General features: G+C 37.7%; 1 protein-coding gene across 7 annotated transcripts in view; it reads left to right on the top strand.

Annotated features, from left to right (window-relative positions):
* Window positions 1-27,593, top strand: part of Nf1 (neurofibromin 1) — a 263,626-nt gene that overhangs the window by 25,165 nt on the left and 210,868 nt on the right. For all 7 annotated transcript variants that reach the window (XM_050128878.1, XM_050128876.1, XM_050128877.1 and 4 more), the window contains exons 2-5: window positions 10,153-10,296; window positions 12,229-12,312; window positions 16,065-16,255; window positions 19,606-19,712. In XM_050128878.1, coding sequence (XP_049984835.1) covers window positions 10,153-10,296; window positions 12,229-12,312; window positions 16,065-16,255; window positions 19,606-19,712 — 526 coding nt within the window. The remainder of the gene's footprint in view (window positions 1-10,152; window positions 10,297-12,228; window positions 12,313-16,064; window positions 16,256-19,605; window positions 19,713-27,593) is intronic.

Genomic DNA, 27,593 nt, shown 5'->3' with positions numbered 1-27,593 from the left:
CCTCCCTCCCTCCCTCCCTCCCTTCTTTCCTTTTTTAAAGTTCTATTTATAAGTGTGTGTCTGTGTGTGTATCTGTGTGTGTTTACACAGATGCAGGTGTCTGCAGATGCCAGAATTGGAAAACAGATCCCCCGAGGCTGTAGTTAGGCAGTTTCTTAACTGCTGGAGATGGATCTGGGAACTGAACTCAGGTCCTCTAGAAGAGTAAGCACATGTTCTTAACCACTGAAACATCTCTCTAGCCTGGCTATTATTATTATTATCATTTAAAAATCACTGCTGCAGACAAATGGCAGTGATTTCCAGTTTTTTTAGTATAATTTATTTTACTTTTATTTTATGTGCATTCGTGTGTAGGAATCAGATCCCTAGTGTGAAAGACAGTTGTGAGCTGCCATGTGGATGCTAGGAATTGAACCCAGGTTCTGTGCAAGAGCCAGTGCTTTTAACTGCTAACCCATCTCTCTAGCCCTTTTTTATTATTTTTAATTATAGGTATTTTAATTTTTAGTTATGATTTCTCCTTTTACCCAGGGTGTTTTATTGTCTTTGGGATATTTTTCTAGTTATCCTTTGGTTACTTTATTTATTTTTGATTTTTCAAGACAGGGTTTCTCTATGTAGTACTGACTGTCCTGGAAAACTTTCTGTAGACCACTCTGGCCTCAAACTCAGTGATCTGCCTGTCTTTGCCTCCTCAGTGCTAGGATTAGAGGTGTGCATACCACTGCTTGGCTTTATTTATTAGCTTATACTTTAATATACAAGATCAAACCAGGCAAAAAGTCAACATAGATAGGTGAGGAACTTGAGAGTCCCCTCATCCCTATCCATTGGGCTATTTATTGGCAGTGGATAGCTATTTAGGAGGTGAAATTCTTTCTTTGAAAATTTGGCCATTGTTGTTTGCCCACACTCCAGTAGCTTCATTTTTTTCCCCCTATCTACAATGGTTGGAATCCAGTAGCTTCATAACCATCCACATGTGGTCTGCATTGATTAGACTTAGTGGGTTATTTAAAAGAAAAAAAAATTCGTGAAGTTTGGAGGTAGACATGTATGGCGGTCCTAGGATGTTGGAGGGGAGAAATGGGGGCTGTATATGGTCATATTTCATTGTGTATACATGTGAAATTCTCAATAAAAATTAAATTAAAATATTTATATTTTAATTGTATTTTCAGTGAATATGGTTTGTATGTTGTTTGTATTTTCAAATTTGAACTTTTTATAATTGAACATCTTGTTAGTTACTATTGCTGTTGTAAAATTTTCCAAAATATAGTGCATATTAGAAAACACTCTATCCCTGAGCTATAGTCCTGATACTTTTTACTTTTAAAATTTATTTATTTATTTATTTGGTTATTTACAAAAAGATTTATGACCTGACAGTGATGGCGCACGCCTTTAATCCCAGCACTGGGGGCGGGGCAGAGGCAGACAGATCTCTGTGAGTTCAAGGCCAGCGTGCAAGGCCAGAGCTAATTACAGGACAGGCTCCAAAGCCACAGAGAAACCCTATCTAGAAAAACAAACAAACAAAAAAACCAAACAAACAAACAAAAAAAAATTCACAAGGCTGTAGATATTAGAAGAAAGGAATAATTATGGGCCATCTTGGAGTCTAGCTAGTCATGAAATTCATTTCATAAATATTTTATATGTTCTTGAAAATAATGTGTAGCCCCTAGTTCTTGAGTATGAGTTTTATGTGTTGTTTTGGTCAAGTTTAATAATTAAGCAGTTTAGCTTTTTTCAATTCTGATCCCCCCCCCCCACACACACTACATTGTGTAACCGAAAGAGATGTTAGACAATCTTGCACTGATTTTGATTTTTTTTTAATGTTCTTTTTGTGAGTGGTATACTCACACTTGGCCTGTGTGTATGCATGTGCATACACAGAAGCCAAAGGAAGGTGTCAGATGTCCTGCTCTGTCACTCTGCCTTATTCCTCTGACACAGGGTTTTTCACTGAACTTAGAGGTAGGCTGGTGTCCAGCAAGCCCTAGGGATTCTCTGTCTACCCCTAACAGCAGTGAGGTTAGAGGTGCATACTTAATAAGGTCCAGCTTTATACTTGGGTAGCAGAGCAGTACTCAGGCTCCCATGCTTGTCCAGGAGGCACTCCTATGTTCTGAGCCAGTTCTCAAGTCCAGACTAGTGGATGTGTCAGTTCTGCTGTTTACGTGTTATTAGATGGCAGAAGGTAGAATAGCATGCTGTGAAATCATCCTTTGTTTCTGTTGTTTTTTGCTTCCATCACCTCCCTCCCTCCTTCTTTCCTAATTCTTTGCCCACATTGGACAAACCATCTACCACCAAGATACATGCATGCCATTTCTTGTTCTTTTTTTTTTTTTTTTTTTTTAGTATTTGGTGGACCTTTTCCATTCACTGACCATGAATCTTTGTGTTTTAAGTTTTTCTTACAAATAGTACTTGAAAAACTAGTTTGACTTTTTCTTCCAACTGGAGTGTCTATTTTATTTATTAACCATGATTACTGGGATATTTGAACTTGTATCTGCTACTTATAAGTCTTTTTTTCTCACTCCCCTCTTTGAATATGACTTTTCTTTTAGGCTCTTTTTTTCTACTTGAAGCATGTTCTTTAGAACTATTTTAAATAAGAGTCTATTGCTGTAATTGCTCTTTTTCTTTCCTTAAAATATCTTAATTTCCTCCTTATTCCTGAGTCATAATTCCACCATTATGTAGAAATCTAGGCAGTTATTTTTCTCTTCAATATGTTAAAGATACCATTTCCTTATTTTTTACTGTTGAGAATTCAGTTGTCATTATAATTGCCATAGATGGTATTTTCTCTCTGGCTGTTTTTAAGTCTTATCTTTTTCTTTTTCACCTTGTAACCATTTATCGGTGAGCGCTGTATGTGCATACACACAGGTGTACAGGTCAGATGACGGCTTTCATCAATCCCGTGTGGGTTCTAAGGATCAAACTCAGGTCAGCAGGCTCAGGGACATGTACTGTTGCTCAGTCATTTTGTTGGCCCATCATTGTTCATTGGCCCATGTTTGTTCTTTGTTGCTATGTAGTTTCATGAAAATGTTTTAGAGGGATGCGTGTGTGCATGTATGTACATGTGTGTGTATGCACGCGTGTGTGTGTGTGAGTGATTTTAAAATTTCTTGCTTTGGTGATTAAAAGCATGTGCTGCCATGCCCAGCTGATTCTCTTTATTTTTGAAATACCTTCTTTAAAATTTTTAAAGCTCTTATTTTTGAGACAAAGTTTTACTATGTAGGTCAAGGCTGTCCTCACATTTTGTATCTCTTTGCCTCATTATTCTGAATGCCTGGCATTACAGGTGGGTGCCATCATGCCCTTTATGAATATCTTCTGGATGTTAGTAAGTAACAACCTGGGATGTTTTCTTAATCATACAGAATTGATTTGTGTTTAATTTCTCTGTCTTATATCAACAGACTTTGCTTTTGTTTGATGGTTCCAGGCTGCGTGTGTTTGTTTGTTTGTTTATTTATTTATTTATTTGAGACAGAATTTCATTATGTATCCCTGGCTGGCCTAGAATTTACAAATGCTGATCTCTGCCTCTGAATTCTGGGATTAAAGGCATGTGCTACCATGCCCAGCTATCTTCCCTCCTCCCCCCCTCAGCTTTATTATTTTTTAAGTTATGTGTATAGTGGATCTTTATGTGGGTTTGTGCCCTTGAGTGTGGGTACCCATAGAGGCCAGAGGTATTGATTCCTCCTAAGAGTGTAATTACTGGCTCCAGGTATGGGTGCTGAGCTAAACCAGTAAGTGCTCTAAGACACTGAGACATCTTTTCAGCCTCCTAACTTTATTTTTAATTTTTGTGGTGCTCAGGACTGAATGCAGGGCCTGACACGTGATAGGCAAGCCCTTCACCCTTAGGTATATCCTCCTCCCCGTTCTCACTTTAGTATCTTTATAGGTCTTAGATATTCTCACCCTTTCCCTCTTACCAAAGATAGTTATGTTGGGTATTGAATTCATTAATTAACTTGATTATTATCATATTTACTCTTCTATTGCTGTGATAGAACACAGTGACCAAAGCAGTTTATAAAAGCAACTGTTTAGTTTGACTTATAGTTTCAGAGGGTTGGAGTCCATGATGTCAAGAGTGAAGCAACAGCTGAGAAATCACATCTTGATCTAAAACCCTGGGACACAGAGGGAGAGCACTGGACATCTCAGGAGTCTTTTGAAACTTGAAGGCCCCCTCCCAGTGACTCACCTCCTCCAACAAGGCCATGCCTCATTCTTTCTAAACAGTTCTACCAACTGGGAGCCAAGTATTTAAATTCAAACTGCCACAATTGTGGTTATGATTTTGCAGGATATTGAAATCGTGTTATGTAAGTCATATACATAAATTTTTATTTGCTAATGATGCCTTAGTAAAATGGGAAAACAAATGTAAAAGTCTACTCTTAAGTGAGGGCTTATTGGGAGCTCCTGTGCATGTGCCCATAGGGAGGTTGGTCGGCAACTTTGTAGTTGTTGACCCTCCAGATGTAAGTCTATCTGTGAAGATTCCTGGCTAGGATACTATGCCTTACTGGTTGCCTGGGAAGTAATGCTTAATTAAAGGATTAAGCCAAGAGACTTGTAGTTTATATTGTGGAGATTTTCACCTATTAAGGAAGTAATAGGATTATGGTAGAAAGGTTACTTTATAGTTCAGGTTTTAAAATACAGGCAAAGGAAATGGTTGTTCAATCTTTCCCTCTGAATTCACTGAGCTGTTTGTACCTTAGTCTGCAAACTCGCAGGGACCGCCTGCTGCTCTTGGACCACAGTTTGAGGAACACTGCCCTGGGTAATAAAAAGGTAGTTGTTAAAGGCAGTAAGAAAGTTAGTGTGATATAAATGGTTTATTCTTTTATTCAACAAATATTAATTAATTGCCTTAAGAAACCTTCTTAATCAAAGGATAAAACAGCTTCTGAGAAAGATAACTCTCTTGTTCCCATGGAAGTTAAAATACATGAGTGATATTCATTAAGCAATTCATCACCTAGCTAATTGTATTTGTTAGAAGAATCATATAGACATGCTGAGGATGCAGCTTAGTTGATAGAGTACTTGTGTAGTGTGCATGAAGTTGCAGGCTCACTGTAGTATTGTATAAAATCTGACATGGTCACATATGCCAGTAACTTTAGTGATTTGGAGGAGAAAGTAAGAAGATCAGAAGTTCAAGGTCATCCTTGGCTGAAATGGTGAGTTTGAGTCTGGGGTGGATGAAAAAATTTTTTGAGTAAAATAAATTTTAAAAAGGTAAGATCGTTGTATTTGAGAGTTTTAAAATTTTTCTTTTATGGGTTTCTTTTCAGTGAGCACTTACTACTTTCCAAATTGGGGGAAAGTGAATGAAACCTTAAAAATATTTTATGCTATATTATAAATATCTTTGAATATAATAGAATATATAGATATCTTTGGATAATTGAAGATAAAGGGCTTAGGCTGCATGAAGAAAAATAATTCCCTTAGAATCATGATCTCTGTTTAAAACAAATTATGATCTACTTAAGATGTAAGATTTTAACAAATAGGAATTTATTTAAAAGAAAGCCTAATATTAAGTAAAGTACTGTGAACAATGGATAGTTTGTTTCTAGTTTCACTCAGAAATTCTCGAAAGGTCACCACCAGCTAAAATGTTTGCTTCTGTGTACATTCTAATGAGTTTCCAAAAGGCCTCTCACACTGTAATGGGAAGTAGGAGTGACATTACATTTAACTTAGTATACATACAGGAAAAAAAAAACAAAGAAAATAATCCTACAAGGAGGAAAAGCACTCCAACATGTCCTCTTTACATATCAGGAAACAAACACGTTTAAAAAGTGTATTCTGGGGTTGGAGAGATGGCTCAGAGGTTAAGAGCACTGGCTGTTCTTCCAGAGGACCTGAGTTCAATTCCCAGCAACCACATGGTGCTTCACAGCCATCTATAATGAGATCTGGTGCCTTCTTCAGGTGTGCAAACATACATGTAGGCAGAACACTGTATACATAATAAATAAATCTAAAAGAAAGTTGTTTTAAAAAAAAGTGTATTCTGAGCTGGACAGTGGGCTAACTGGTTGAGAGCACTGGCTGCTGGTCTGGAGGATCTAGTTTGGTTCTCAGCATCCACATGGCAGCTCATGACCATCTTTAAACTTCAGTCTCAGGGGATCTGACTTCCTTTTCTGGCCTCCAAGGACACTGCACAGAATACACATTATTATTATTAATATTGCTAATACATTAAGAAGTTAAAGTACATCCTCAAATATTGTAGTTGGTTTTATTAAACAGAGGATTCGCATCTTTGGTTACATATTATATACATAATAATGCTTTAGATAGTGTTTAATGGCCTTAAAATTATAAAGTTTTATTTTTACTTTAATGTTATTTTAAGTATACAATTGACAGTCAAAGTTATTATTCCTCTAACAAAGTTGAATGAAAAAGGTAAGCCAACTGCAAATTGCTAAACCGGGAGTAATTGGTACAGGCTTTAGCTAAGCTAATAGTATGTGAATCACTAAAATTGGGCAGAGTGGAGTAACAACATGAAATTTAATATTGAGCTCATAAAACAGGCATTACATAATCACCATTTTTAAAACTGTAGGTATTATAAAGATATCTATAGGCAAAGGTATTAGCATGGAGCCAAACTGATTTTGCCAAGAAATTACTTTCCCCTGAATGGCTTGAGCTTTAGTTTATTCATTTTCATAGTATTATGAATTTCCAGCTACCCAAGTGTTTTATACACAGAAGCCTTGATTCTTCCCTTCCCCTCCCCTCCTTCCCTGCTCCCCTTCTTTCCCCTCCCTTCTCTTCTTCCCTCTTTTTTTCTTGAGACAGAGTTTTTTTGTGTAGCCCTGGCTGTCTTGGAACTCAACTTTGTAAACCAAGATAGTCTTGAGCTCATAGAGATCCACCTGCCTCTGCCTCCCGAGTTCTGGGATTAGCCATGTTCAGCAAGAAGCCTTGATTCTCGAAGAACCTATTTGCACTTGTACCTTATTTACCCAATCACTACTGAAGTTCCAAAAGCCAATTCCCAAATGTCGTTTCTAGATTCTCCAGATATCTACCTGACCAGAACCTGTTTCTTACCAACCTAAACTACAATCATGTTGTTTCCACAGAAAATTCTGGTTCCTTTGCTTCCTTTTCTCCCTCTGTATTCTCATTTAGTACAAACCTGTGAGGTACAGCAGAACAAGTAGACATCTTTGTACATATTTGGGGAAGATTCTGATGAGGATGAAAAAGGTATTCCTGCAGAAAGAGAGTACCTATATGGGGCAGCTCAACAGAGTCAGGCAATGGACAAGGAGAGACTACTCTCCAGAGGGAGGCCAGGAACAGTCAGAAATTAGTTCAACCAGGGAGGAAGGGGGAGGTAGGCCACAGGGTAACAAAGCCCCACTGGAATAAGGATGGAGTTTATAAGAAAGATGTCCCTAAATGGGTATCAGTACCTGAGTGGGCCCAGAAAGAGTGGTGGGCTGTGTGAATCTTCTGTATGGGAGGAGGGGGAGTGTATTAGCAGAGAGTTGGAGCAGGTTAGGGAGGATGTGCACATGGGGAAGCAATGTAGGGCAGGACAGGGTGCCCAACCATGGACATGGTAAGGAGGAAAATAAAAAAGGTGTAGGGGGCTGGTAAGATGACTGAGCAGCAAAGGTACTTGTCACCAAAGTTGATAACCTGAGTTGGATTCCCACAACCCACGCAGTGAAATTCATTTTAAAAAACTGAGAGAAATAAGATGGTTTCATTCTTTCGTAGTTCTCTTGGCTGTCCTCCTTTTTCTTACTTACCTTTATCTAATCCTATTTTATTCACCTACTTTTCCCTATGGTCAATCTGGAGTTTAATTTCAGCACATTTTCTTCTCACTGTAGGTTGCTTATTGGAATAACTTATTCTTCATTTGGATGGTTTAGGACTTTATTGTCAAGTGGAATTTGATAGCTGCATCATATATAGCTACTTAAAGTTAAATTCAAATAAAAATCAAACATTTGATTCTTCCTCTGTACTAGCTATGTTACAAATGTTTACAATAGCCACATATAGCTGGCTCATGGCCAAGGTGCTGGCCATTGCTGATACAGAATATCATTGCAGAAAATTTTGTTGGTGGTATTTTATAACATGCCACAGTTCTTCATATTTGACCATAAGCCTGTTGTACATGTCTATATGTAGCTGTATACATCCCCATTTTGTTTCTAAATTGGACTGCTGTGTATTCATTGAGAATGTACTGCCTTTTGGGGAAATCTGTTTTTTTACATTTATCAGGCTTTCTGCTTCCTCTATGTATTTACTTATACAACTCTGGTGTTGTGGTAAGTGTGTATTACTTGTCTATGCACACATGCACAGCCTTATTTGGGAGAACCTTGTTCTCTCTCTGTAGATCTTTGTGAGCTTCAGCTTTGCTCTTCTGTATTCTCTGTTGATTGTGTGGAGGAGCTTAGGGAACTCACAGTTGTACTGCTGCCATTTTCATCTTCTAAAATTCTCTTTTCTGAGCTTTCATGTTTTTCCTCCACAATCTTTATGGTTGACTTTATGTAATCTGATAGCTTCTGTACACTGCCTTCCGTACATACTGACCTCATCCCCTCTGAATTTGGTTTTTCTTTGCTGTCAAAGTAATCCTGTCTTACTAACTTAGCAAATGTTTAGGCATATCACTTGGTCCTCTCATCTTTACTTGGGCCACTTTCAAGTGGAGATCATCTAAGGTGTGGTTTTCACAGGGGAGCCTCCTTGGTTCTCTTTTAGCATTAGCAGGGTTTAACACAGTGAATTGAGGTCTGATGCTCATGTACAGAATTACCCTTATGAGTTGAGTAGCAATGCTTTTCTATGTGGTGTAATTGAGCTCTTCTATAGGTCAGCCCTTCAAAGAATCTGTTTTCCTGTGAGATGAATTTCTTGGTTGCTTTGCTAGTGCCCCTGTGGTATGGTTGGCAATCTTTTATTTATTTTTTAATAATTTTACTTTTTGGGCTTTTAAATTCTATTTATGTATGTATATATGTGTGTATATATATGTATGTATGTATTTATTTATTTATTTATGATTTTTCAAGACCGGGTTTTTCTGTAGGTTTGGAACCTGTCCTGAAACTAGCTCTTGTAGACCAGGCTGGCCTTCAAGCTACAGAGATCCGCTTGCCTCTGCCTCCTGAGTGCTGAGATTAAAGGTGTGCGCCACCAGAACCTGGCATCAGGAAGAGGGGGTGTTTTTTACAAATACTTTTAATCTTTTATTTATTTTTTTTATTTTATGCTGCTTTGGTGTTTTGCATGCATGCATGTCTGTGTAGGAGGACGTTGGATCCCCTGGAACTGGAGTTACAGATGATTGTAAACTTCTATGTGGGTGCTGGGACTTGAACCCAGGTCTTATGGAGTCAGTCTTTACTCTGTTCCTGGTTTATAGTTTGTTATATCTGAACAATTGTCTTCTGTTCTCCATTGATTACAAGTTTTCCATTAACTAGAGGTTTACAGCCTAGATTTCCTTCGTCTATTGTTTTTTTGTTTTATTTATTTATTTATTTTTGTTGTTGTTGTTGTTGTTGTTGTTGTTGTTTTTGAGATAGAGTTTCTCTGCATAGCTCTTGCTGTCCTGGAACTCACTCTGTAGACAGGGTTGGCCTTGAACTCAGATGTCCACCTGTCACTGCCTACTTAGTCTTCAAATTAAAGGGTACCACCATTGTCTGCTGGTCTGTAGCTCTTTACATGCTTGAGCTCAGTGTGTATAGGAAAGGGTTATATGTATTTGTTGCAGACATTCTTATTGATAATTTGGAATAACTCTGGTTCTGTGGGTTCTTCTTGGAAAACACTGGGCAGAAGATTTGATCTTGTAGATAAGAGGTTTATTACTTCCAGAAAGAAAACCAAAAATTGAAGTTGATAGAGCATTTAGGATTTATTCTGAATTCCATGTTGTATTATAAATTAGAAGTTGGCATATATCTATATCTAGCTAGCCATGGTTGATAAAGATTCAAATCTAAGGTGACTTTCACTGAAAAGAATATGTTTAGTAATTTTGAAGAGTAAAGTCTTAATATTTTTCTCTTTTAGCTTCCAATAAAAACAGGACAGCAAAATACACATACCAAAGTCAGTACCGAACATAACAAGGAATGTCTGATCAACATTTCCAAGTACAAGTTTTCTCTGGTCATCAGTGGCCTCACCACCATCTTAAAGAACGTTAACAATATGGTGAGTATCTGATTACTGAACTTCTGCTCTTTGGAGAATTGGCTTATTTTGGTTCTGAATTGGAAGTTTAGAGCAGCATGTTTTAAAAGTATGGGACTATTTTCTTAGGATTTAAAATGTGAGTCATTTTATTTTATGGTGAGCACAAGTGTAACTTAAATTTTGACTTTTTATATTTACCTTTGAAGCGTCTCTTATTGCTCTTATTTCATTTTTCAGAATTCAGAATTTACATGACTTTTGTATTGTGTGTAAACTGATCATAATATAGATTCTTTTCCCCTTCTTTTCCTGCCACATCTACACCTCCAGCTGTGTAGTATGGAATCTGTTAATATGCTTTTCATTAGCCGATTCCTTGAATGTATTTGTTAACTGTTCATGTACAAATTATGTGGTGTATAAACTATGATCTTCACTCCTAAATTGTGGGATTAATTTTTATGACCATATTAATGAGTTTTCTCTCCCTTCCTGTAACCTGTAACAAATAATGATAGTCCCTTAAAAATTTATTCCCTAAAAACATGGGAACTTTTATAAAAGGGTACATTTATTTACACAATACATTTAATATTTTGCTATAGCTCTTTTTGCCTGCTGTGGAGCAAAGTAATAGAATTTTTATGTATGAGTATATGGCTGCATTCCCAGTTATACTGCAGTATTCTTATGTTTGGGATCATCTTTAAAACTGTTGTGATGCTGGCATTCATTTAGAACTTCCTGAAAAGTTAAAGGGACTGTGAGATGGTTCACACACTGGTTGGAGGTGAGAACCAGCCCTCAAAAGTTATCTGTCCTTTGACCTCCTTGTGGACGCCATGGTGAGCCCACACTCACAATAATAACAATAAAAAAAATAGAAATCTTCTTATCTATCTATCTATCTATCTATCTATCTATCTATCTATCTATCTATCTATCTATCTATCATCTATCTAATCTATTTTGCTTTGAGACGGTGTCTCTGTGTAACCACCCTGACTGTCCTGGAACTCACTCTGTAGACCAGGCTGGCTTCAAACTCAGAGATCTGCCTGCCTCTGCCTCTCAAGTGCTGGGATTAAAGGTGTGTGACACCACCACCTGGTAAAAGTAGAAAATTGAAAAAAAAATTGTACTATGAAAGTAATAGTCTCTTGTGATTAAGTAGATAGACAATGTAGAGTTCAGTTTGAAAGTAGTGAAAGCTTAAGATTCACTGTTGTTGATGCAGCATTCAATTTTGATAAAAATTAAGAAATTAGTTGTTTTGTAGTAGAAAGAGATGGACTGGTACAGACCTCTAACTTGTGAACTATTTTTAATCCTCATTGATTCATTACCACCTACTCCCTTCATCCCCTCCCATTTATTTTCCTTCTTTTTTTCATGTTTTCTCTCGTGTAAGTTGGGCTGGCCTTGAACTTGCTATGTTCCTAAGACTAGCCTTGAACTAGTCATTATTTCCATAGTGTTGGGATTACCAATGTTTTCAAACCATGACTGAACACATCATAGACATTTTATAAACATAAAGCAGCTTGTTTTGCTGTTGCATAGCTAATGACAGTCTTTAGTAAATGGCCTCTATTTCTATTCACCCAGGAATTTATTTTTTGAGTATTAGGGCACAGTAAGAAGTAGTAGACTTAAATATCATTGAATGTAGAAGACAGAATGGAAGATTAATATTTTTTTCTTGATTTTTAGTCTTTTGTTTGTTTTTGAGATGGGTTTTCTTGTGTTGCCCTAGCCGTTGTAGAACTAGCTCTGTAGGCCAGGCTGGCCTCGACCTCACAGAGATCCACCTGCCACTGCCTCCCAAGTGCTGGGATTAAAGGTGTGTGCCACCGCCGTCTGACTGATCTTTTAGTCTTTTATATTTCATATGTGCTAATTTGTAATGAAGAGTGTTAATCAAGTTTTCTGAATATATTTTTCTTTTAGAGGATATTTGGAGAAGCTGCTGAAAAAAATTTGTATCTTTCTCAGTTGATTATATTGGATACACTGGAAAAATGTCTTGCAGGGGTAAGTAAATTCATTCTACAATAAGCAGGTTCTGTGAATTCAATCTTAAGAATTATCTGGAGTATCAAAGGTCAGTATGGACACTGAGCACACATGAAGAGTCTTTGTCTAAGATATATATATATAAATATATATATATATATAAATTACATTTAATACAGTTGACCTGTTGTTGCAGAATTTAGAAAAAATTATTTTATCAACTTTAGTAAATTACATAGCTATTTAAATTTACTTAAAATGTTAATTTTGAGCCGTTTCTGTTGCTAAATTTTTCAAGAAAATATTTTTATGAAGAAATCATTATTTGATTAATTTCTCAGATATTATTAGCCTTGTGGCATTTTGCAGCTGGAAGAATATAATTGAGAAGTCCAAGGGCAATTGCATTTTTTTTCCTTCATGAATATGGGTTCAACTTTATACAGACTTTGAAAGTGGAATCTGTCCTTTTGACGGTAGCTACTACAGAACACTTGTGTAGATTTGAGCATTTGTAATAGGTCTATAGAGGAGTCACTGAGGACTGGGTTCTTTCCCAGGTTCCCTCTGAGAGGCTGACTATTTCAACTATAACTTTATTTGAACTTTTTCAACACCTTTTCTGTTGTGTAAAGTGTTCATATTACTCACTAACCTTGATTCTTTACCAAACATGGATATATATATACATATATATACATGTATATATATACATATATATACATAAATGAAGATTTCTGCTTTAAAATTCTCTATGCCATATATCTTAGTTAATATTTTTTATTCATCACAGAATACAGAATTTTGCTTTTTTTTAAGATTTATTTATTTCTTATATATACTGTATTCTGCACCAGATCTCATTACAGATGGTTGTGAGCCACCATGTGGTTGCTGGGAATTGAACTCAGGACCTTCGGAAGAACAGACAGTGCTCCTAACCTCTGAGCCATCTCTCCAGCCCCCTTTTTGTTTGTTTTTTGAGAGAGGGTTTTTCTGTGTTAACTGCACTGGCTGTCCTGAAACTCTTCCTATAAGACCAGGCTGGCCTCCAATTCACAGAGATCCACTTGCCTTTTCCTGCCAGTGCTGGGATTAAAGGTGTGCGCCACCACCAACTGGCCAGAATTTTGCTTTTATTCAGTATAACTTCTCCCATTTTTATTTGTTAAAGTTCTCTACAGTAAATTTAGTTGGAAGAGATTTAAAACAAAAATTTTAGATACTTTATGTGGATGAGTGTTTTGCCTGCTTGTGTATATATGCACCATGTGTGTTTTTATTTATATTTTTAAAAGTTCATTTTTTATTTTTATATGCATATGTGTTTGCATGTGAATTTATGCACATGCGTGTAGGTGCACTCAGAGATCAAAGATTTTGAATCTCCATGGAGCTGGAATTATAGGTGGTTGTGACTCATCTAGCGTGTATGTTGGGAACTGAACTCAGGTCCTTTTCAATGACAGTATATGCTCCCAACCACTGAGCCAAATTTCCAGTTCCTGTAGCGTTTATTTACTTGTTTGTTTGTGTTAGGGGGCATGTGTGCATGTCATGGTGTGCCTGTGGAGGTCAGAGGACAACTTTTGGGTAGTTGGTTCTCTCCTGCTTTTACGTGGGTTTTGGGGATTGAACTTGAGTCACCAGGCTTTTACAACAAGCACTCTGCTTATGGAGCTATCTTGCCATCTCAGCATATTTCAAACCCTAAAATTTTTTAGATTTATTTATTTTATGTGTATGAGCGTTTCATCTGCATGTATGTATTTATGTACGCAGTATGTATGTATGTATGTATGTATGTATGTATGTATGTATGTATGTATGTATTCTGTGTGTGTGCCTGGTGCCTGAGGAGGTCAAAAGAAGGTATCAGATCCCCTGTGAGTATAGTTACAGATGGTTGTGAGCCACCACATGGGTACTGACAACTGAACATGGTTCTTCTGCAAGAATAAGTGCTCTTAACCACTGAGTCATCTCTCTAGCCTCTACTATTTTAAACTCTTACTAATCTCTGGCCATATTTCAAAATTGTTAGGCAGTATTTACAAGTTTTGCACTGAAAATCATAGGAACTATTTTAGCTTGGTGTCCTCTGTTAACTTGTAAAGTGGAGTGGAAGAACAGAATCATTATATAGAGGGACAGAATTTGGAGGCTGGACATTTTTAACTTGGCAGAGGTTTAGTACTTTGTAATTTCTGGTATATCAGGCACACCCATGATTGAGTTTGGTAGGATGGTATATTGCCTCTTTAAGTTTATACAACTTTTGCTTCATTAACATTTTTAATTGAGAGGTAATGTGTCTTGGAGAGTGATTGCTGCTGACACTCTTTAGAGGCAGTAGAATGTGATGGTGGTGTGTTTCCATGGTCTACCTTGTAGAATGTGATTAAAATACATATTACCTTCCTTGACTTGGTCTGCCCTTGAAATTAGTTTTGGTTTCTTTTTTTCTTTTATTGCTTGTGGAGTTAAGAGATTGTACTCAGGGCCTTGTGCATGTACCAGTGAGCCACATCCCTAGAACTGTGTGTCAGGTTAGTTAGCTATGCCACCTAGTAAATAAGTAATCTGTAAGAAAATTGGCCCAGTTTTAAAAGTTAATTGCATGGAATACAAAATTGACATATGTGGTGTGTATGGGGAAAATTACTCTAGAATAAAGAAGCTGAAAGAACAGAATAGTCATGTTGAATCACTTTTGGATCCTCACTGAATTAAAAAGCTGTGAAAGACATTTTCAGTGTCATAGAATATAGCTTAGGTATTAGATGATACCTGGAATGGTATTTTTTTGTATATAATTAGTGAAATTACCTGGCGCGAGTGAGAAGAAAACAAAGAACATGCAACAAACCCACTTAGGAGTTTATTGGGGGTGGGGTGTACAGGCCTGGTTGGTGGTGGTGGGGAGACAGAGGGAGGGAGGGAGAGAGAAAGAGAGGGAGATCGCACACCTGAGCGAGCTGAAGATGGCGCCTCCAGCTTTTAAGGGCTGTCTGGCGCATGCGCACAGCAGGGGGTGGCATGGTTATGTCATACAAAATGATGGAGCACACGCAGCTGCATCATATGTAGATGATGCAGCCATGCTGCACGTGGATCACACGGGGTCCTGTAAGATTCCTGGGACCCTTAGGCACTTCTGCTTGAGGGCTTGTCTACACATGTGTGTCAGCTGCATTGTGTGGCTGAGTCATTACAATTAGTATTGAAGTTACATTAGGGAATACCTTCATTAAAATAAGCTGACATACACAAGGGCTGAGATATTATAATGTTTATAACTTATTTTGAAGTGATTTAACTTAGTATTTGTAGTACATAGTACATGTTTTGGTAAGATTGTCCAAAGGCCAGTGTGTTCCCCAACTAGGAGTTTCTCTGGATGTTAATGACAAATGATACAGTGTACTTACTAGTGAATAAGAATGCAGTCCATTGAGAACTCACAGGGAACAACAGGTTTCCCAAAGGGCAGGGATCAACTGATAAATAGGGAGTGATCAGGTATATGGAGCCTGTGAGGCCAGATGGAGGGTTGGGCTTCAATTGTAATGACAGGGCGAAGGTGTCTTCTTTATTGACCATACATAGGCAAATGTTGCATATTCGAGGAAATGATACAGTTGTTAAATTCAAGTGACTGTGTAGGTGTTCCTTCTATTTCAGCTTCTCTGTACGCTTGAAACCTAGCAACTGGAAATGTTTGCAGGTACAGTTAAAGTTTTAGAATTATGTGATTATTTCCATTTCAGCAACCAAAGGACACAATGAGATTAGATGAAACAATGCTGGTCAAACAGTTACTACCAGAAATCTGCCATTTTCTTCACACCTGTCGTGAAGGAAACCAACATGCAGCTGAACTTCGGAATTCTGCTTCTGGGGTTTTATTTTCTCTCAGCTGCAACAACTTCAATGCAGTCTTTAGTCGCATTTCTACAAGGTTAGTATATATAAATCATGTGGGGCTATTAAGTAAAATAAATTTTAGAATTCTTGTTTGAATAAACATACTTAATAGAATGACTTTTATCTGGGTGTTTGAAGAAATTTTATGTATTCTTGACATTTTAATTATATAATATTTAGAGTTATATTGGAAATACTGATGTGTAGATAGATATGAGTACTGTTACAAACTTGGAGAAGATGCTTTCCATGGTCAGGCCCTTTCTCTTTCCTTCTTGCTGAGAATTGAATTCAGAGCCCTGGTTTGGTGTTTTAAATGTATATATTTAGATTCAAATCAGGTAGAGTAGCTGAGAAGTGTAGTGAGGATTCTAATGATCTAATTCTCATAGCTATGCAATCATAAGATCCCACGTTACTTTAAAAACAATCTAAACAATATAGAAGTAAAAGAAAGTAATTGCAAAGTAGAATTCTCTGGAGAGTAGACTGTGTTTTAAGTGTGTATGAAGCAGTACCATTTATTGAGTATTCACAGTATCCGCTATCTTGCTTTTATTCTTTATGATGTTGAAAGATAACTGCAGCAAACAAGTTAATCCCACTCAAAAGTAAGGTATTGTGCTGGTGTGGTGGCTCACAACTTTAAAATCTCAACATTTGCGAGGCAGAGGCAGGAGGACCTCAGTGAGTTCAAGGCCAGCCTTTACATAGAGAGTTTGAAACCAATCAGGGCTACACAGTGAGACCTTGTCTCAAAAAACAAAACCAAAAATTCCTACATAGAAACAAACAAATTTTAAGGAATTGTGTCAAATAATGGAAGACCCCAAATTTCTAAGCCAGATAGGCATCAGGATCTACATTAGTTTCAGAATATCGGGTGTTTTCAGTATTTCTTTTTTAACTGTGTTTTATGAAATTTTTAAATTCAGTGCTTAAAAAAATGTAAGGGGCAGAAAAGATGGCTTGTGGTATAGAACATGAGTTTGCAGAGAACCTGAGTTTGGTTCCTAGTACCCGCATAATTGACTGATAACTACAGTTACAGATAATTCAACACCCTCTCTGCACACCAGGCACACATGTAGCGCGCACACGGGCGTGCGCACACACACACACACACACACACACACACACACACACACACACACACACACACGGGCACCCATATGCATAAAATCAAACAAACTTTTAAAAATGTGCTTTCAGTAAAACAAAAAGAAAAAAATGTGTTGGGGTGGGGAATTCACTTGGTGTAGGTAAAGGTGCTTGCCGAGTAAGCCTCTTCAACATGGATTCTACCCCTGGATCCCATGTAGAAATGGGAAAGAACTAACACCACACTGTAGTCTTCTGACCTTCACATGCATACCATGATACACATGCATTTCCCTGTTTTACACACAATATGAATTTAAAAATAAATTGTAGAAAAAAATGAAATAAAAATTACAGTTTAAATCTTTACTCGTAAGTCAAAATTTTAATTTTAATTTTATAGGTGGGGAAATTAGTCTAGAATGGTGCTCAATGGGATCAAATTATAAAGTAACTGCAAGTTTCTTTCATGAAAATGGTTTGCCTTTCTTGTACAAGTACTGTCTAATGGGTCCTTAATTATGATCAAATGAAAGGTATAATACAGTGCACTTATAGATTTAGTAACTAAAAGACAAATATGGAGGAAACAATCCTTTTGATGCCTCGGTTCCTCTGTCTTTGGCTTGTTAATTTTGTACCAGCCGGGCTTCTGTTGCGTTCACTCTTGTTTCCCAGCAAGGTGAATGAGAATATATATCAAAATTTTTGGTCCAGTGTTGAAGAACTGGTTTTTAATCTTTTTAATAAAAATGTTGTTCTATAATTATGATAGTAGGTGACAATAGCAGGTGACTATTAAAATTTTATTTAATATTATTGGTTAATGTTTATGTGACAAAACAACATTTCCATGGAGTTATTTTGAGTAAGCATATTTTTATATTCTGAGTCATTATATGCTGAGAGAGTCAGCAAGGTGACAAACAGGGAAATATGAAACTGGAAAGTTATAGAAAGTAAAAACCCTTTCATTTTTACTACTTGAAGAAATGTCTTAAATTGAAGATAGAAAACAATAAAAAAATGCAGTTAGTCTATCCATGCAGGAATTGTTAATGTTTATATAACATACCAATATTTCCATGAAGTTTTTAAGTAAGTATATTGGTCTATAAAGTAAATGTCCTTTCTTTGAAAACTCTAAAGTTACCTAAGGCTTGTTCTATGAGATTGGGCAGCAGTAGTTCATGTATAGACAACTTTTGTTGATTTCCCAAGTCTAGTCCATAGTGAGAGCCTTTAGGGGTCCAGCCTGAACGTATTTTCAGGGTTCAGAGAAGAAGGTGTAGCTAGTGAAAGACTCAGGATCTGAGGGCAAAATGAATCTCTCACTCTGTGCTTTTCCGCATCAGTTTTATTGTTCTGTTTTTATTCTAATTCTCCTGTCCTACTTCTAAATCCTCCAGCTTTTTCTTTTAGCTTCTGTTCTTCTAGCCTAAATACTCTTTTTCCCATGAGCCTTGAAGTGAAAAAGAAATTACAAGAATTGCCTCTCATTGATCAAAAGCACATTCCCAGGGCTAGTGACAGGGAGCCGAGCCATTGCCATGGCAACACAAGGTTCTAGGGTTCCAACAGTAAGACTGTGACTGGGGGGAAGGTGGGTTGGGGAAGGCACAGTGCTTTGTGACAAACTTGATACATAGGTCTGTTGTTAGCAGAGTGGCAAGCAAAGAGTTGGCATGCTTTTCTTAGAGTGCTTTGTGTAGTATCCTTGGGCAGTTAGAGGTGCATGCTGCTAGCCTGACAATCTGAGTTCAGTTCCTGGAGCCTATGTGGTGGTAGGAGAGAACCACTTCCCACAATTTGTTTTCTGATTGCATTAGCATGCAAGCGCACACACACAATAAATAATATAATTTTTTTTTTTAAAAAAGAAAATTTGATGCTCAAATTATTTTGACAGTTGGGAGACTCCAGTTGTACAGCTGTATGAGTTTTGACCTGACTACAGTAGTTATTAATTTCCTTGTGTTCAATTTCAGGAAGACCTAGACACATTTGAAAATGTGTTCCAATCTTGGAATTAACTAATTTTTCCAAAAGAGCTGTGACTAATGTGAGAAATAGAATTCAAACCTCAGACTTAAATATATGGATGTGAAGTTTGCTGGAATATCATTTTTCATCATGTTCTTTAAATTGCTTGTATTGTTTAGTTTTAAAATAAGTATGTTCTTACTTAATATGTCTTCATTCACAAGCCCTTCATCTGTTGAATCAGAATCTTGGACTGTTTAAGACTTAAATTTGTAAATTATTTTTGATTTTTATTTTCAGGTTACAGGAGTTGACTGTTTGTTCAGAAGACAATGTTGATGTTCATGATATAGAATTGTTACAGTATATTAATGTGGATTGTGCAAAATTAAAACGACTCCTGAAGGGTAGGTTTTCATGTATAATATATTTGCAGTTAACATAATTAATCTCAGTATTATGAATATAATAATTCTGTTTGAAATGGATATCAAAATAGAATTTATAGTGTGCATGTTCATGTGAAATGACCAGTAATGCACATGACTGACTGATTTTTGGATATTTGAATATAATGAAGTAGAGAACATGAGTTTTATCTTATTTTTGAGGCAAGGTCATTGTTTATACCTGGCAGATCTGGAACTCATTTTGTAGATCAGGCTATCCTTAAACTCAGAAATACCTGCCTCTGCCTCCTGAGTTCTGGAATTAAGGGTGTGTAAGGCTTGGCTGAAAACTTGAATATTTTAAATCTTGGCAATAGGAAGTTTTCTTCAGTTACAGTTTTGCTTGTAAAGAAGTTTGTGTCTCAAGGTGGTGGTGGCACATGGTTTTAATTCCAGCGGTTGGAAAGCAGAGGCAGATGGATCTCTGTGAGTCTGAGGCCAGCTTGGTCTATAGAGTGAATTTCAGGACAGCTAAGACTACATAGTGAGACTGCCTTGAAACAAACCAACAAACAACCTGCCCTCCCTCCCCCAATTAAAAAAAAACAGCCAGAAAAAGACTATTATTCTATACATGTATATGAGGACTTGTATGTTATAATGCTGTTGTGGAAGTCAGAGATCCACTTTGTAGAGTTGATTGTCTCCTTCCACCTTGGGTTCAGTGAATTGAACTCTAGCAGATTTGTGTGGCAAATGCTTTTATACAGAGCACTGTTGGCAGCCCTTCGTTTTCTTTCTTCTTCTTCTTCTTTTTTTTTTTTTGAGACAGGGTTTCTTTGTGGCTTTGGGGCCTGTCCTGGAACTAGCTCTGTAGACCAGGCTGGTCTCAAACTCACAGAGATCCGCCTGCCTCTGCCTCCCGAGTGCTGGGATTAAAGGCGTGCGCCACCATCGCCCAGCCCTTCTTTGTTTTCTTAACATTTAGCTTTTTAGGATGTATTTATGTAGGGACAATAATGTAAAATTCTGTTCTATCAGTATTCTTTGATCATATTTATTATTTGTCTTTCTTTTTCATGCAGAACCTATACTTAAAATTGTGTGCATATAAGAGTGTGTTCCTAGAAAGGGTATTGTGAGGGAAGGATGAGATTTTAAGAGAGGTGGAAAATGAGTTACTGACTACATAAAATAAGAAAGGTGAAGAGAGGACTCATTGGGGGAGAAATAGCAGGGTAGTAATGAGAACACATATGCATGAAGATGACAGATGACATGTTGAAACTCATTACTTGTATACTAACCCTAAAGATTAATTTAAAAAAAATTTATGGGGCTGGAGAAATAACTAAAAAAAGAAAGAAAAGAACACGTTATGATGTAGTTCAGTAGTAGAATGCTTATATAACAAACCCAAAGCTGTGGGTTTGATCCCTAACTGTACCAAAAAAGTAATTTCAGATATTCTTATTGAAAAATCAAGAAGTTATTTAATTAGTTTTATTCATTCTGCGCCTTGCCTTCTCAGTTAAACCTGTTTGGAAACTCACTTAGTCACAGATATGCCCAGACCCAGTCATGTTAACAGTGAAGATTAGCCATCATAGTGACATTTTGGAAATAAATCTAGTCCAAGTTATTCATGAGTAAGGATTTGGTTAAAACAGTAGTTTTCTTAGTGATGCCTAAATCATGATAAGTAATTGAAATGGTTCTCCATGTCCAAATAAGATAAAATAAGAGTAGAGAAGAATGATTTAATTTATATTGAGACTACTTGCTCATGTTTCTAAGAAGGATTTCATCTTTATTATTTTTATGTGTGTGTGTGTGTGTGTGTGTGTGTGTGTGTGTGTGTGTGCGCGCGCGCGTGCTGTGGGCTGCAGAAGAGGGTGTTGGATTCCCTGGAGCTGGAGTTACACAGGCTGTTGTGAGCTGCCATGTGTAGGTTCTGGGAAGCAGACTCAGGTCCATACAAATCAACTTGCATCCTAGCCACTGAGCCATTTCTCCAGCTTCATATTTCTCTTGTTGAATGCACTTCCCTGTAAGCATAGATTTATAATAGATGCAGATAAGTGTATAAAATATGAAGCTAGCCGGGCGGTGGTGGCGCATGCCTTTAATCCCAGCACTCGAGAGGCAGAGGCAGGCGGATCTCTGTGAGTTCTAGGCCAGCCTGGTCTACAAGAGCTAGTTCCAGGACAGGAACCAAAAAGCTATGGAGAAACCCTGTCTCGAAAATTAAAAAAAAAAAAAAATGAAGCTAGCGTTAAGTAGGCTTTTGAAAGTTAGCTGTAGGGGCTGGACAGTTGTTCAGCAGTTAAGAGCACTTACTGCTCTCATAAAGGACCTTGGTTTGGTTCCCAACACCCACATGGTGGTTAATCCATCTGTAATTCCAATTACATGAATTCCAATGTTTACTTAGACTTCTTCAGGCACCAGGCATGTTTGTGATGCACTTTCATGCATAAAAAGCAAATAAAAAAGTTAGCTCTAGATGACAATAGCAAAAGAATTGGAAAATTTCTGTGGTTAATAATTACAGTAATAGTATGTTTTAAATTCACATCAAGAATTTTTTTTAGAAACTGTATGTAATAAGCCATATTAATTTCTAGAGATTGAGAGGCTAACAAAATTTTGAACATGTCCTTAAGAAGCTTAAGCTTTGAGTGTCATGTTTTCTCTGGAAACCATTCTGTAGTGAGGATTAGTGGAGGATTATGTGACATGAGCTTCTGTCACGGTATTGAGGATATGTGGGTGTGGTAAAGGTCTCCATAGGATGAGTGATATGGGAGTCAATGTTATTATTTTGGAGGTATAATAATACTTGGTTAGGTAGCATTGACAATAAATTTAAATACATAAAATTATGTGTAGGAATCCCGAAAGCATTTATAAAGCATTTAGTTAAAGCAGAAAAGAGAAAGGACTAGAGGCAGGCGGATCTCTGTGAGTTTGGGGCCAGCCTGGTCTACAAAGAGCTAGTTTCAGGACAGGCTCCAAAGTTACAGAGAAACCCTGTCTGGGAAGGGGGGAAGAAAAGAGAAAGGATTGATGACAGAACAGAATGGCCAACTAATTGATAAATGGAGCTTTAGGTCTACAAAGTCTCAGTTGTCAGTAAGATATCCAATAAGGAATTGAAGTACATGGCTGGGGAAGTAGCTTAGTTGGTAGAGTGCTTGCCTGCTTTCCCTGAAGCCTGGGTTCAATCCCCGGCACCATGTAAACTGCTTGATAGTGCATGCCTGCAGTCCCAGCACTTCAGGGTTAGAAGCAAGAGGATTACAAGTTCAACTATATAAGGAATTAGCTAGAGGTTAGCCGGAGATACATGAAACTTTGTCTCAAAAAAAAAAAAAAATCCACGCAAATTGTAGAGTGGAAGTAATTAAGTATACACACATTGGGATTGAGACTAGGTTGTTGTACACATTGATAGTATTTTAAGGGTAAATGATGAAGATGAAAGGACTAAAGAGAGAAGTAAAGAAGTAATGTTATTGATTTCATGTCAAGAACTAGGAGTAAAGAAAAAAACTGATTTGGGGAACAAGTTTGTTCCCCATTTGTATTTGTGTTTCCCCACCCTCATTTGTATTTTCAGAAAAAGAAATCACAGTTAAAAGATAAGTATAAGAGGTGTATGTATGTGTGTGTGTTTGTATACATATATTTATATAAAAGAGGTATATGCTTATAAGAGTATAAGTATAAAAGGACTCATTTCTATTTTAGAAACATTCTATGTAAATGTAGAACCTGGTATCCCTTCTTTAAAAGTCCTTGGGCAATGTTTTGCTGGCTTTGCTTTGGTACTTTTACGGTAGAGTGGTTTGTAGAGGAGTCATCTTTTCCAGATAAAATGTTCTTTTTAGATGTGGACAATAAATTTATAAAAGATGAGCTTAAAATGTATCCGTGGTATTTATATGGAGATACAGGTAATCTTGTACTGCAAATGCAGTCCTGAGAGTGCCTGGAGCCTCTTCTGATCACACTGTCATTCAAGGATAATGCATAGCTGGCAATGTGGGGCTACCTCTGATGTGACCAGTTGTGACCTTCACTTGCCTGAAACATCTCAAGTACTTTAAAAGCTAGGTGTATATGAGAAGGGAAGAAGGGTACTCTGGAAATGAAGAATGTGAAGGGATAGTTGGAAAGAAAGATGAACCATACAGAAGAGGTCATACAGCTCAGCTGACAGCTCCCCTCTTTTTGAAGCCTGTTGACTTAAGTATATCAGATTCCCAAAGTGGCCAGGAAGAAGTCTGAGCTTCCAGTTCAATGGAATTGTATGTTATGCCTTAGACAGAAGCTCCCCAGTCCTCCCCCCCCCCCAAAAAAAAAAACCAAGCTGTTAGGCCAGCAGACTTCAGATCATTGAAACAGAAAGCAAAAACTTTCCTAGTGGGAAATATCTAGGACTGATACTGAGTGGAACCATTTTGATTTCTACCCCTTGATTCCTGGATCAGTGAATCCTGGCTATGGGAAAACCTGCGCCACATATTGGATGCAGATTCAAAGCATATATTGCCACTGGAGCAATCTTCCCCTAGCCCTCCAGGGTAATGTCACCTGATTGCCATCATAACCGGGTCTTGCAAAAGCTGTTCACTATTCTATCAAACCAGCTGCTTCAGGATGTAGGGGACATACTAAGACCAGTGAATTCCATGAACATCAGCCCACTATTAGATTTCTCTGGTTGTTAACTGATTTCCTTGGTTAGAAGCAGTTCTGTGTGGAACACCATGATGGTAAATAAGATAGTCTGTAAGTCCATGGATGGTAGTATTGGCAGAAGGAATCCATGCTGGAAAGGCAAACTCATAACCAGAATAAGTTATTTATTCTAGTAAGGACAAAGCATTGTCCTTTCTATGGAAGAGGTCATCTAGTGTTATCAGCCACCAAGTCTCGAGCTGGTCACCTGGGGACTCATGCCATATCTGGTGCTCAGTGTTGGTCTCTGCTGCTGGCAGATCTAGCACTCAGCAACAGTTATAATCACGGCAGCCTTAGTGAGTGTTAAGCCCATGTTGTCAGGCCCATGTATAACCTCCTTTTTTGCCACCATGGCTACTTTGTTAATGGACAGTAGTAACAGAGAGGGTTGGAGAAAGAAGCTGACGACTGTCCACAGAATGGGCCATCCTTTCTACTTCATGATTGAATTTCCACTCTCCTGAAGTCACCTTTTGATGAGCATTTACATGGGACACAGGTATCTTCAAATCTTTTGCCCATTTTGAGAGATCCGTCTACAGACTTCTTCCCAGTTGTCTTTCTCACTAACTTTTAAATCATGCTTCTTCCAAGTCCCTGACCATTCAGCTGATCCATTGGTACAGCCCATGTGTTAGAAAGCAATCATACACCTGGCCATTTTTCATTCCAAGCAAAATGTACAATCATATGTACTGTTCCAGCTTCTCCTCACATTGAAGATTTCTCTTCATTGGTATTTTTTGTGGTTATACCAGAAAGGGGTTATGCAGCAGCTGTCCATACCCAGGTGGTGTCTACGTAATGTGTAGAAAGAACCATCAATAAACCAGGTCCTAAACTTTCCTTCCTCAGTCAGCTGATCATTGCGAACACCCCATGAGGTTATAGGTGCATGGTTGGAAGCAGAAGGCATTGTAACATTGTATGGAGTAGAAACCATAGCATTCGACAACTTGATGTATCTATCTTGCTTGTGACCTCAGGACCTAATTGGACCTGACCACAATATACACCACTCCCATTTGATAATAGACTAATGCACATTCTACTTTATGGCTAGAAATCAGTAATGTTTAGCTTGTAATCAGCTCATGAGAGGTAGCTCAGATAACATGATAAGTTGGTGGTCTCTTCAAGAGCAGTCTCTTAATGGGAGAATAATTGTCTATAGATGACAGATCCTTGCTCCCAAATCACAAGGATCTCTTCTGTGATTCATCTAGAGGAGTTACCTTAAGTACCATTGGGTCTACTGGATCATATGGTCCAGCTGTAGAGCAGCCTGCACAGCAGCCTTGACCTGATGAAGAAACTTCTCTTGTTCTAGGCTCCACTCAAAGCTAGCAGCTTTTTGAGTTACTTGGTATATGAACCAGAATAACAAAACAGTGAGGAATATGCTACTTCCAGAAACCAAATAGGCCCACTAAGCTTTGTGTGTCTTTATTGTTGGTAGGAAGGCTCACTTTATCCTCCACAATAACTTATCATTCGCCTTAGAAGGAATATTTCTGCATATTTCTTCCCACTGGACTTCTAGAAATTTTCCTGAGGTTAAAGAACTTGAATTTGGATTTATTTACCATTCTCCAGTGTGCATGAGTGTTACAAACAAGTCCAAAGCGGTTGCTGCTTCCTGCTCACTTGCTTCAGTCAGCATAATGTCATTAATGTAGTGTATCATTGTGATGCTTTCTGAAGAGATGCTCAATATCCCTTCAAACTAAGTTATGACACAGGAGTGGATAGTTAGCATATCCTTGAGGTAAAACTATAAAGGTATGTATTACCCTGCCATCTGAAAACAAATTGCTTCTGGTTGTTCTTATGGACAGGTACTGAGAGAGGAATTTGCTTGACTCAAAGCTGAATACTATGTACCAGGATGTGTGTTAATCCATTTTAAGTAAGGGCATCACATCTGGTACAGCAGCTGCAATTTGAGTCACTCCTTGATTAAGTTTGATAGTCAGCTGTCATTGTCTGTGACAATGACTATGCAGGGAACCAATGTAGAAATTCTGCCAACTTCTAAGTCTATCTATATCAGTTATATATTCTTTTTTTTTTTTTTTTTTTGTTTTGATTTTTGAGACAGGGTTTCTCTGGAGTTTTTGGTGCTTGTCCTGGAACTAGCTCTTGTAGACCAGGCTGGCCTCGAACTCACGGAGATCCACCTGCCTCTGCCTCTCGAGTGCTGGGATTAAAGGTATGCACCACTACTGCCTGGCCAGTTATATATTCTTAAACTGAGGAAATAACCACAGGATGAGTTTGGGGACCCACTTGACCTCTATGAGTTGGACTAAAGCCAAAATTAAGCCCCTAAGACTCATACTTTAACTGGAGGACCACAGTGCTATTTGAGATCTCTTGGAATCAGTGCCAGTTTAGAACCAATATCCAGTAGACCTTGGAAAGTCTCATTGTTTCCTTTTCTTCAGAGTACAGACCCATGTAAAAGGTCATAGGTCCATTAGGAAAGGATGAGAGAAAGGGTAACAGTAAAACTTCTAAGTATTTTAGCAAGGTCCTCTGGGGGACCTGGCCTTCTCATTCACGGGCTTCTGGGTCGTCAGACGAACTGAAGTCTGGAAATTGGTTCATAGGCTGAGATTCCCTCTTTCTTTTGTTTGTTTGAGAATTTTTCTGCTTAAACACATAGTAGGCTTCTTATCTAATTCATTCCTGGAAGTATCATGTAGCTAGTACCAAAAGTTCCATAGGAGTCATACCATCATAAAAGCCACTTTGTCTGTGCTGCTTATTATGTAATTATGTTCTCCTTGCTTTTGGCAATTCAGTACTGCTGCTACCTGGCTCCTTCTACCATGGGGGTCCAATTAAGCCCATCACATTTAACTTTTCCAAGTTAATAAAAATAGGAGCATCAGTGTCTCCAACCCTAAGGTCTGGCACAAGGAAAAGAGCTATGACAAAGATTTCAAATGGCTTATTCCCCCTCTTATAATTTTATGTCTTATAGGAGTAGTGAAAGGCTGTCTTTTGGGCCTTCCCATTGTGGAGGATTGGATTTTATATGGTACACCATATTATATGGTACAAGCCCTAAAATCTCTTCATCAATGCTAAGCCAAGGGACACCAGGTATCCCCAGTTTTTTTTTTTTTTTTTTTTTTTTTTTTT

Source organism: Alexandromys fortis, unplaced genomic scaffold (genome assembly GCF_014885135.2).
Source record: "Alexandromys fortis isolate MF-2015 unplaced genomic scaffold, M_Fortis_MF-2015_v1.1 scaffold_80, whole genome shotgun sequence".
Classification (NCBI taxonomy): Eukaryota; Metazoa; Chordata; class Mammalia; order Rodentia; family Cricetidae; genus Alexandromys; species Alexandromys fortis.
Note: the sequence above shows the minus strand (reverse complement) of the source record. Positions and strands in the feature narration are given on the sequence as shown.